Source organism: Vulpes vulpes, chromosome 13 (assembly GCF_048418805.1).
Source record: "Vulpes vulpes isolate BD-2025 chromosome 13, VulVul3, whole genome shotgun sequence".
NCBI lineage: Eukaryota > Metazoa > Chordata > Mammalia > Carnivora > Canidae > Vulpes > Vulpes vulpes.
Window position 1 is genome coordinate 35679403 of NC_132792.1, and position 12984 is coordinate 35692386.

The following is a 12984-nucleotide window of genomic DNA, read 5'->3' on the forward strand; positions in this document are numbered from 1 at the left end:
TATTTACCTGCTTCTATAGTGATCAATATTGAAACTTTCTATTTTACATTTCACTTTGGTATATACATCTTGAACATCTATGGAAGCACTGAGATCTTCTAGTTCACTGACCATACAAAGCTCTGCAATAAGAAGCAAACATTAAAATCAGCACGGGCCTCACAATCAATATTAAAACCTTCTGTTTTCAATTTTATGTTCACATATATATCCTTGACATCTACAGAGGAAATGAGACTTTCTCTCATTAACCACACAAGATCCTACAATAATAAGGAAAAATAACATTAAGAGAGGCCTCACAATTAAGACAGGATACCTATTTCAAAACAGAAGAAATTCATTTATGTTTGAAGTGCTGTATCTGATATTAGTCAAGAATCTTTGCAATACTTTTAATGACAATGATAAAATGCATCAATACAACCAATGAAAAAGTTACCTCACGGCTTTTAGAATGAATTTTAATATAAAAAGACAAAATTTAGGTATTATAGTATTGCTAATAGAAATCAACTGAGTTAGATATAATGATGTTTAAATGACAGTGATAAATAAAACTAAGTCTACTATTTCTTCTAAAAATAGTATTTAATATTTTATCTTTCCAGTAGAGAAGAAAAGTAACCCTGTACCTGTGCTTTTATTTTCAGGATCTGGAGCAAAGAGTTTTATAGTTATTTTGGGGAGCACCCACTGCATCCACAGACTAATACGTCCACTGGATCCACCAATGTTACTTGTAGTTTGTTCCAAGGTAACAGAATCTGAGAATGGTGAATCATCGCCTGCTTGTATAGAATCTCCCTGGGATGAAAAAAAACAACTGTGTAACAAATAAAAATAACTTAAAAAATTATTTAAAATTTGAAATTACTAGTGATACCTTTTCAATATCATAAATGCTAACAATGATCATATAATCATATAAATGCTTATGCTAATAATATATACTATCATATAAATGCTTATGCTAAATCATATAAATGCTTATGCTAATAATATATACTATCATATAATCATATAATCATATAAATGCTTATGCTAATAATATATACTAATCATGTGTTTTGTTTTGTTTTGTTTTATAGTTATGATGTCCATATATGTCATTCCAGTCTCCTCTAAGAGTACATAAGATCCAGAACAAGTTTGGGTTGTACCATAGGTTATTTCCTTAGAGAGTAGGGTCTGCAAGCAAAGCTATATATGGCCAAGGGCCAAATCTTTCTCTATTTTTGCAAATAAAGTTTTACTAGATCACAGCCAATTCATTCACTTACTTATTACCTATGGCTGCTCTTTAGCAATTAAGTAGTTTCTATAGAGATGCTATAGTCCACAAAACCTAAAATATTTACACTCTAGCCATTTATAGAAACAGTTTGTCTACCGCTGCTATACAGTATGTATGAATCTATAATATCCATAGAAAAGTGATTGGCATAATTAGCATGGCTTAAGAAACAGAACATTTATCATGCCACACATATTTTAATATAAGAAGATAATAAAAAGTTGGATTTGACAATAGATTAAAAGAAAAAAAATTTTTAAGTTATCTCTACACCCAACATGGGACTCAAATTCACAACCTGGAGATTAAGTCACATGCTCTATCAACTAAGCCAGCCAGGTGCCCCAACAATAGATTTTTAAAGATGATTATATGGCTAAATGGCTAGAATTAAAGAGCATGGGCTTATTCAATTCAACAAGTACATAATGAATTATGAATATGCAAGTTCCCACATTTGGTACTAAAAAACTTTCTGTAAAAGGGTCATTTGGTCATCATTGTTTTTGTTAAATCTTTTCAGCAGCTGTTAAGTAGTTTGGAGAAAAAGAAATCCTGGTGTGGAGCTGAATAGCTTCAGCCCCAAATGCAGGAAGACATGGTGACAGGTATAGTGATCACTCACTCATGTATTCTGTTCTTTTAGGATAAACTACCAAGTATTTGGGTTTTTAAAAGTCCAACTTTGCTGTCCATTTAAAACCTTCAAAAATATATTCTCTGAGAATTGATCTAATACCCTATAGCATGCTTATTTGTTTTAAAGATGTATATATATTTTTAAACATTAGTTATAGATACTTAAATTCAGTCTGGTAGGCAGCATCATACACTAGGGTTAAGGCCTTCTTCAGACCGTAACCACGTGATTTAACCTCTCAGAGTTTGTTTCCTTCTCTGTAAAATGGTTATTTTGATATTTATCTCTTAGAGTTGTTAAGAAGAAATAGGAACATGAACATAAAGTGATTGCATATAAGCAATTCGTAAGTAGAAGGTCTAATTATCACCATCAAACTGAACCACTCTTTAGGAATTGTACACTCAATAGTCTTGCAAAATTTGGTATTCTATACTTTCTTGCCTTTCTAATTTTGTCATCTTTCTAATGTCAGCACATTTTCCTTTGCCATATGTCCTCAATTTCTAATAGTTCATTGTTGCTTTGAATGCCTCAAACAAAATGCCTCAAAATGCCTCACTTCCTATGCTAAGGAGTCATGACCAGTAGTCAACAGCCAGAACAAAACATCCCTTAAAATTCAATAGAAGGAACATAACATAACATGGTCAGTATATGGTTTTCTATGGATAGTTTCTCAGAGCAGAAGCCACTAATTTAGCAGTTAAGAGCAAGGATGATGAGTAAAACCTCACACAAAACCAAACCAAAATTTCTCTCATTACCACAGATATGCCATCTACTCAGGTATAATCACCACCTACATGAAGTGTTTACCTTGACATAAATTTTACAATACCTCTCAGTCAGAAGGAGAACTTAATTTACTTGAATACCCAGAAGGAGAGGCTAAACGAGGATGATTTTCATAAAAGAATAGACAAGTACTTATAGTTGGAATACTTAGGCACCAGGCACAGCAAAGCAAAAGTGTCCTATGATTTACTGTGACAGAAAATTATAGACTTAAATCTGAAGATAATGTAGTCATTCCTTGTTCCAGTTATACCAAACAAACCAAACAGCCCATGTTTATGGTATTTTCATATGAATGCTTCTCCAAAATAAGTAGTCCTAACTTTGCTATAATTGAAATTCTTAAAATTTGAGAAGGTATACAAAAATTCAGCGTTTTGGTCCTGCCTAAAGTAAAACAACATCTAATGAAATGCACAAAGTAATCCCAGGAAAGGATGCATTTTATGAAGTTAAATTCAATAAAAGACAACATAATGTAGTCAATATGCCTTTCTTTATGGGTAGGTTCTTAGAGCAGAAGCATTCATAAATTAAATTATGCTTCAACAGTTAGAATACCATAGTTCCAAGAATGGAAACTGCAGAGAAAACAGCACCTATGTGCTGTGACCAAATCAATGTGACCTAGCTTTTTCTTATTATTAAGTATATTCAGTAGGAATGCTAAGAAAATTGTGGCTTCAAATTTAATAAGTAAGCACTCCTGAAAAAGACTTTTGCTCTCCATCCTCACAGAGTTTCAATTTTCATTTTGGATTTACAACATTTGGTGTGGCGTTGTTAAATATGTTTGTGCATTCTGCTCTATTTCCAAATCTATAGCAAAAATTGAGCCAGAATTGGAGATGCTGAACTATTTTCCCACATCTCTTTATGCCAAGTTCTAAAATATACAGTTCAATTCTTTCACCATTTTGTTGCAAATTGACCAAAAGATTGAGTTTATTTTTATAGCTGAATTTATCTTTGTTCATCTGGAAGAGCAAACACTGCAGCCCTTCATCCCTGGCCTGCTTCAGAGCTCAGGGATGATCATAGTTTTGGCCACACTGCTATTCTCCCTTATCAAAATAACTCCAGCATTCTTGTTCAATCACAGAACTTCCCAAAGGGCTAAACACTTCCACCATGGTTTGTACTTAACTCAACACTAACAAGTGGCCTGCTGTGGTTTCCACTACCTTTGCTCTCACTATTTCAATGCAAGGGTGGGGAAAATGAACTGTTTTTAAGCTTTGTACTTACGCCTCTTACTCCTATTTCCCCCTCTATGACCATCCAGATTGATATTCACTGAAAAATATGGTACTTCCTATCAACATGTCAACATAAAAAGAATTACTCATAGTTTAAAACATAAATCACCCAAGGATCATATAAACAAATACTTCTCTTTTACTTAATACAAACAGTTGTTAAGAGTGCGCTTTTTAAAACTAGATTCATTTATAGTGAATTCTTTATAGCCAAAATAATGGATATATTTGACCTGACTCAGCAAGAAAAACAATACTTTAAGTAATAAATGTTTTAAAATTTTTATGAATGTTTTTGAATGCAAAATCAATTAGAAATAAAAAAATTTCCCAGATACAGAATTGATATAAATAAGCACAACAAACATAAGGCGACCTCGTAGCAGTTTCTTTCTTGATGCTTCTCTTGAGGCAAGGGAAACAAAGTAAAAATAAACTACTAGGACTTGATCAAAATAAAAAGCTTTTGCACAGCGAAGAAAACAATAAAAAAACTAAAAGGCAATCTACAGACTGGGAGAAGATATTTGCAAATGATAATAAAGGGTTCAGTATCCAAAATCCATAAAGAAATTACAAAACTTGGGGTACCTGGATGGCTCAGTTGGTTAAGTGTATAACTCTTGGTTTTGGCTCAGGTCATGATCTCAGGTTGGGGGATTAAGCCCTGCATCAGGCTCCACACTCAGCAGAGAGACAGCTTGAGATTCCCTTTCTCTCCCTCTGTCCTTCCCCAGCTCTCTCTTACTCTCTCTCAAATAAATGAATCTTAAAAAAAATTATAAAACTTTACACTAAAAAAACCCAAATAATCCCCTTAAAAATGGGCAGAAGACATGAACAGACAATTTTCCAAAGAAGGCATACAGGTGGCCAACAGACATGAAAAGATGCTCAACATCACTCATCATCAATAAAGGAAATACAAATCAAAACTAATGATATATCATCTTGTACCTGTCAACAAGGCTAAAATCAACAACACAAGAAACAACAGGTATTGGTGAAGATGTAGAGAAGGGGAATGTTCTTGCTCTGTTGGTGGAAATGCAAAGTGGTGCAATCACTGTGGAAAACAGTACATGGGTTCTTCAAAAAGTGAAAAACAGAACCTACCCTATGATTCAGCAATTACACTACTACATATTTACCCAAATAACAAAAAAATTTAATTCAAAGGGTCCATGCACCCCAGTGTTTATAGCAGCATTATCAGTAGCCAAATTATGGATAGAGCCCAGTGTCCATTGACTCACGAATGGATAAAGAAGATACGGTATAGATACACAATGAAATATTATTCAGCCATAGAAAAGAAGGAAATCTTGCCATTTTCAAAAACATGGATGGAGTTAGAGCATTATGCTAAGAGACGTTAAGTCAGAAAAAGAAAAATACTATATGATTTTGCTCAAATGGGAATTTAGGAAACAAAGGAACATAAGGGGGTAAAGAGGGAGGCAAACCAAGCAACAGACCCTTGACTACAGAGAACAAATGATGGTTCCCAGAGGGGAGGAGGAAGGGGGATGGGTAAAATAGGTGATGGGATTAAGGAGTACACTTATGATGTACTATGTTGTACATCTGAAACTAATATTACACTGTATGTTAATTGGAATTCAAATAAAAACTTTAAAAAATGTAAGGTGATCTCAGACTGATAGGTTAATTTATATAACCATTTAAATTCATAAAATAAAGTAAGTCAATAATTGAGAAACCAGAGACATTCTTGATATGATTACTTTGAAATGGGAAAAGCATTACAAACAAAATGTTTTGTTGATATATGTAAAGGCTAAAATGGAAGCTTCACTTCTCTAAAATATTTTGAGACATTATCTTTGTCTTCCAAGAGCTATTCAATTGATCAGATGATAATAAATGCTAAGATTCCCACATTTTTAAAGTACATTCCACGCCCAGTGTGGAGCCCAATGCAGTGCTTGAACTCATGATCCTGAGATCAAGAGCTGCGAGCCGGGAATGTGAGTCAGATGCTTAACAACTGAGCCACCAAGGTGTCCCATGATTCTCACATTGTGAATAAAAGTTTCTCCCTAAATGTTGAAGATAAAACTATTTAAAGATAAATATTAAATAAAACATTTATTAAATAAATAAATAAAAGTCTACTTCCAAGGGGAAGTGTAAAATGATTATAATATATTCTTAAAATAACAACTGAGTATTCAAACAAAATTTATCTTTTTTAAAAACAAGACTTATTTATTTGAGAAAGAAAGAGAACATGTGTGTCAATAGGGGGAAGGAGTCGAGGGAAAGGAAGAGAGAATCCTCAAGCAGACTCCCTACTGAGCCCGGTCCTAGGCTCTATCCCATGATCCTCAGATCATGACCTAAGCAAAATCAAGAGTTGGCCACCTAACCGACCAAGCCACCGACGAGTCCCAAACTAAATTTGCTTTCTAAAGAATTGTTTGGAATAATAATTTGAGGTGGATTACTGTTTAGGATTACTGCACTATAACAACCAAAAAAACTGACAAAAGTTTTGCTATAGCAGGTGATGTCAAACAACTTCTCAGTCTAATATTCACTTCTGATTTTCAATAACTATCTCAATAGATATAACTGACATATAACATTATAATAGTCTCAAGTGTAAAACATAATAATTAAATATTTGTATGTATTGTGAATGATCATAGTAAGTCTAGTTAAAATCCATCACCATCACCATGAATACTTATTTTTCTCTTGTGATGAGAACTTTTAAAGCCTAGTCTCTTATCAACTTTGAAACATAGAATACAGTATTATTAACTATATAATCACCGTGCTGTATATTATATCCTCAGGACTTACTTGTTTTATAATTGGTAGTTTTTGCCTTTTGGCCACATGTACCTATTTTGTCCCATATTTACTTTTTAAAAAGATTTTCTTTATTTATTCATGAGAGACACACACAGAGAGGCAGAGATATAGGCAGAGGGAGTAGCAGGATCCCTGCATGATCCTAGGACCCTGGGATCATGACCTCAGCCAAAGGCAAACACTCAACCACTGAGCTACCCAGGTGCCCCACCCCATATACACTTTAAACTTAACGGAAAATAAATGTGTTTTAAATAATTACTGGAGGCTAAGAAATGAACCACTTCATGCCAGAATTTTTTAAAGTATTTTTTTATATTTATTTATTTATTCATGAGAGACACACACAGAGAGAGAGGCAGAGACACAGGCAGAGGGAGAAGCAGGCTCCATGCAGGGAACCTGATGTGGGACTTGATCCCGGGTCTCCAGGATCATGCCCTGGGCTGAAGATGGTGCCAAATTGCTCAGCCACCCAGCTGCCCTTTTAAAAGTTTTTATTTAAATTCTAGTTAGTTACTATACAGTGTAATTTAAGTTTCAGGTGTGTAATACAGTGATTCAACAATTCCATACAACACTCAGTGCTTATCACAAGTGTACTCCTTAATCCTCATCTCCTATTTCACCCATCCCCTCATTCACCTCCTCTCTGATAAGCATCAATGTGTTCTCTATAGCTAAGGGTCTGTTCCTTGGTTTGCTTCCCTTCCCCTCTTTGTTTTGTTTTCTGAATTCCACATATGAGTGAAATCATGTTATCTTTCTCTGACTTATTTATTTCACTTAGCATGATATTTTCTAGCTTTATTCATGTTGTGGCAAATGGCAAGATTTCATTCTTTTCTATGGCTGAGTAATATTCCTCTGCGTGTGTATCTCACTTCCTCTTTAAGCTACGCTACCTAAAGCAATTTTAATCCCTGAATCAATCAAGAATGTAAGTTAAATTTTGCCATAAACCAAAGCTTCCAACATTAGAAGTTAATCTGTCAGTTTTCACTTAACATACATTCAGCATTTTATTTTTTTGCTATAAAAAAAGAAAATTTTTGTTCCCCCTTCTATATAATACAGAATTATCTCTAGGAAGCAGAATCCATTATGGGCTAAATTTCCCAGTCTACCTATATATTATGTATATAAACATATCCATGTCTCAATTCAAATTCTATAAATTCCTGGTAAGGATAAAAGACTGTGTCTTAAACATTTAATTTTTTTTTAAAAAAGCTAACCACTATTAAGCTAAGTATCCAATTTAAGAAAGCAGAAAAACAGGGGTGCCTGGGTGGCTCAATTAAGTGTCTAACTCTTAATTTCAGTTCAGGTCATGATCTCAGGGTTGTGAAATCGAGCCCCACACTGGGCTCCATGCTGGGTGTGGAGCTTGCTTAAGATTCTCTCTCTCTCTTTCTCTAAAAAAAAAGAAAAAGAAAGAAAGAAAAATACTACAGAATAAACCAAGAAAAAAAGCATTATTTTTTAAAAGATCTTATTATTTATTTTAGAGAGAAAGAGAGAGAAAACAAGTGGTAAGAGGGACAATGGAAGAGGGAGGGAGAGAGATGAAAGGGAAGGAGGAAGGAATAGAGAAGGGGGGCAAAGGGGGAGGGAGGGAGGGAGGGAGAGAGAGAGGGAGAGAGAGAGAGAGAGAGAGAGAGAGAGAGAGAGAGAGAATCTCCAGCAGACTCCCTGCTGAGCACAGAACCTGATATGGGGCTTAGTCCCCTGACCCCTGAGATCATATCTGGAGTCAAAACCAAGAGTTGGAGGCCTAACCAAATGAGCCACCCAGGCACTCCAAGAATTATCTATCTTATCTTAGGTAAAGAAAAAAGTTATCATTGAGACTTTTTAAACCTAATCCTGGGTTATATATATAGAATTGAGGGTTTGATTTTATACTGCCATAATGTTTCAATAAAGCTTCTAGTTAAGAAATAAACAGTAAAGGGGTTTCAGGCTAGTAAGAGCCCCTGGAGTCCCTCAAAGAAGCAAACACATAAAATCCCTTTGTGGGAATAGGGCCTCAATCACAATGTAAAAGTCTCATAGAAAAGCTCCAGTAATTAAAAACTACCCCCCCTAAAAAGTGAAAAACTCCCAATATAAGGTTACATTAACAAACAAGGAAACAATCTATGATGAGTAAAAGTTAAGAACACAACAAACAAAAGGATTAGACTCTCAAAATATTTGGACATATATATTTTTATATAAAAATATAAAATAATTACATTTAAAACAACAAAATATTAAAAATGCTCATTATATAGTTTTATGAATTTATATCAAAATATATTTATAGTCACTTAGTGAATATATACATGCTGTATACTATAATAAATCATATTTGATTTAATCATGAGTTGATATTCCCAAATCATTTAACATCCACATACTCGAGAGCAATGTGTTTGAAACCCACTCTGCATTAAGCACTGTACTGGTTGCTTAAATTAAGGTTATCCTCTGATAGAAAGATAATAGGCAATGGATAGTAGTGGAGCGGAGAGTTTTTATTTCACATCTAGGATAGCCTTGAAACAATATAATCATTATTTAACATCTTTACTTTTGACCCAATGGAAGCCTTTCAGTCTAAATAATTTTACTTCTACCTTATAATGTCAGATAAAAAATAACAGAAAAAAACACAAATAATATGGAAATAGAAAAAGCAACAAAGGGACAATTTTTCACTATATTTGGTATTGTACAAAATTCATTAGAGCTAAAACGTAGTAAGTTTGCTTCACACAAAATTACTATCAAAAGAAAAAAATAATGTTCTATCTGAAAATATTGCCTAATATTTAAGGAATTAAATGGAATATTCATTGAATATATTACTGGAAGTCCTAGTCAGAGCAATTAGTCAAGAATAAGAGGCATCCAAAGTGGAAAGAAGTAAAATTATCTTTGTTCACAGAACACATGACATTATATGTAGAAAGTCCTAAAGATTCCACACAAACCCACACAAGAAAATGTTAGGATAAATTCAGCAAAGTTGCAGAATATAAAACAACACTCAAAAACCAGTTGTGTTTCTTCTATACACAAACAGTGAATGATCAGAAAAAGAAATTGATAAAACAATCCCATTGAAACTGCATCAAAATTAATAAAATACTGAGACACCGGGGTGGCTCAGTTGGTTAGGTGAGTGACTCTTATTTCCACTCAGATCATGCATGATCTTATTATGAGACCAAGCCCTGAATCAGGCTCTGCCCTGGCCATAGAGACTGCTGAAGATTCTGCCTCTCTCCCTCTCTCTCTGTCTCTCTCTGTCCCTCCCCTTTCCCTCACTCAAACAAACAAACAAAAGAATAAAATGCTTAGGAATAAATTTAACCAAAGAGGTGAAACACTTGTATGCTGAAAACTATAAAATATTGCTAAATGAAATAAAAAATATGTATATAAATGAAACAATGTCCCATGTTCATGGACTGGAAGGCTTAATGGTTAAGATGGGGAGTTACTATTTGATAGGTACAGAATTTCAGTTGAGTAAGATAAAAAAGTCTTAGTGATAGATGATCATGATGGTTGCACAACAGTGCCACAGAATGGTACATTTAAAATGGTTAAAGGTAATTTTATATTGTATTTTACAATTAAAAAAATGACATACATTTAACCGGGACATAAAATCATAATTAACACTATGTTAATAGTTAACAATAACACTAATGAAATTGAGGAAATAACTTAAACAGAGACTAAAGACAATGTAGAAATATTTTCTCAAGTGATATTGTCTGAGGACTTCCCAGAAGTGAAAAAATACATACCACAAAACTTCAAGTGTTGCACACGATAAATAACATATCTACATTTAGTGGCAACAATTTATTTAATAAAGAAAGATTGTCAATGCATGTGTCCCATAATTCATATGATAGTATACATTAGGGACTTGAGACTTTTGTAGTAAGATTCTTTCATTTACCGATCTTCTTCACACAGATCAGATTAAATCCATAGCTAACATAAAACTAGGAGCATTTTCATTGTTTGTTTACAACTCAATCAGAAAAAATCCTCAACATTCTAAATTTCAATTAATTGCAGTAATGTTAGGAATTTATTATTAAAATCAGAATTTCTTTTTATGTGATTGAAAAAAATCTCCCCTTTGTTAATATCTCCCTTTATTAATTTCCCCATTTTGGCAAATGAAGAAATCATTCTTCTAGATTGTATTGTAATACACCTACTACAACAAAATTGCTACAAATATCATTTTCATTGTTTAAAATCTATCTCAATGTTACTTTCTCGAGAAATATCCACAGATTCCATAGAATAAATATGTGAATCATACTCCTACAATTATAGGGCATGTTCATCTCTATTACATCTTGTATCGGGGCCACCATTTCCTTTTGTGTAGGTTGGACACTGTACAATAGAGAGCACAATTTATACAGTACTTTGTGTGAATGGCAGTCCCCAGATGGACAACCAACAGATGTAACCACTCCATGAGAATGTTGTCTTCATTGGTCTTTAATGTTTTTTAAATGTTTCTTTCTAAAAAGCCACTCCCCAAAGCAGGTAATCCTATTTATTTGGACATCTCAATAAATAAAATACTTAGTAAACAACTGTTTAAAAGGAACACTCTTGGGCAGCCCCGGTGGCTCAGCGGTTTAGCGCCACCTTCAGCCCAGGGTGTGACCTGGGGACCCGGGATCCGGTCCCACATCAGGCTCCCTGCATGGAGCCTGCTTTTCCCTCTGCCTGTGTCTCTGCCTCTCTCTGTGTGTCTCTCATGAATAAATAAAATCTTAAAAAAAAAAAAAAAAAAAAGAAAGAACACTCTCCTTTGTCTCTATGACTTAAATTCATCTATCAATTTCACTTGTACTATCCTTGTTTAGCAATTTATCACCCCAAGCTTTGATTAGAAATAAAAGAGACTTTGGTTAACCAAGTTTGGACACTACCACATTCAGTATAGTGTGGTTGTTGTTTTTTAAACTGGAGGAGTTTTTATATTCTAAGAACATTAGGAATCTCCAAGAAAGAACTCACTGCTTTCACCCTAGAAGGGATATGTCCCACTTACCTTATAATGGCACATTTATAGATTCTTGACCTATGCCTCATTTGGGGGGAGGGCGGAGGGGTAGGAGAGGTAGGTCAGGTGGGGGCGGGTAATACCCATCATTCAGGTCACCATGTTTCTCAGAATTTAGAATGAGCAGGGATAGAGAAGTTGCTTATGCAGTCTAATAAATCTATTCTAACATATGTTAGGACTTCAAACAAGTAAAAAATATTACCCATTTAATGGAGTTTGATTGCCTTTATTGATTTATTTGAAAAAAAAAACAAAAACAAACCCTTTACTTCCTTCTTCTTCCCATTCTGTATTTTAGCAATAACTGTTTCCACAAAAATATCTTGAAGCAAAAACAAAAACATAATTTTTACCTCTATCTTTTATACTAGTTTTCAGAAGTTCAGCCCTCTACAGTGTGATAAGGAAATGTATTAGGATGTTTTTGGTTGACTCTTTGACTGAATGTCACTACTGGCATTTAAAGGTTAGGAGTAGGGGAATTAAGAGGTTCTATGATAAATAAGACAGTCTTAAAAAGCAAAAACTCACTCACAGAAACTTTTTTTTTTTTTCAGAAACTTTTTTTAAGAGTTTATACCCTGAGCTCATGAAGACAGACAAGACAGACGCTTAACCAACTGAGCCACCCAGGCGCTCCCTGGCTCACAGAAATTTACACAGGTGAAAATCTTGTGTATAAATATTTGGAAATAAGATTGAATTCAGTTTTTTTTAAAGATTTTATTTATTTTTTCATGAGAGACAGAGAGAGAGAGAGACAGAGAGAGAGAGAGGCAGAGACACAGGCAGAGGGAGAAGCAGGCTCCCTGCAGGGGAGCCTGATGTGGGACTTGATCCCAGGACTCCAGGATCACACCCTGAACTGAAGGCAGATGCTTTAACCGCTGAGCTAGCCAGGTGTCCTTGAATTCAGTTTTGTAACTAAATACTATTTTTGGCATTTCTGCATGATTTTATTATACACCAAGAGTTGTAGAAATGTAACTACTTAGGGATCCCTGGGTGGCGCAGCGGTTTGGCGCTGGGCGCGATCCTGGAGACC

General features: G+C 34.4%; 1 protein-coding gene across 24 annotated transcripts in view; it reads right to left on the minus strand.

The window, feature by feature from the left end:
* The window catches only part of VPS13B (vacuolar protein sorting 13 homolog B), a 727825-nt gene that overhangs the window by 326723 nt on the left and 388118 nt on the right, over positions 1-12984 (minus strand). For all 24 annotated transcript variants that reach the window (XR_011996562.1, XR_011996561.1, XR_011996560.1 and 21 more), the window contains 2 exons: positions 636-807; positions 8-122 (listed from right to left, as the gene is read on the minus strand). Coding sequence is in view for 19 of the 24 variants with exons in the window: in XM_072734208.1 (XP_072590309.1) it covers positions 8-122; positions 636-807 (287 nt within the window). In the remaining 5 variants the exon portion in view is untranslated. The remainder of the gene's footprint in view (positions 1-7; positions 123-635; positions 808-12984) is intronic.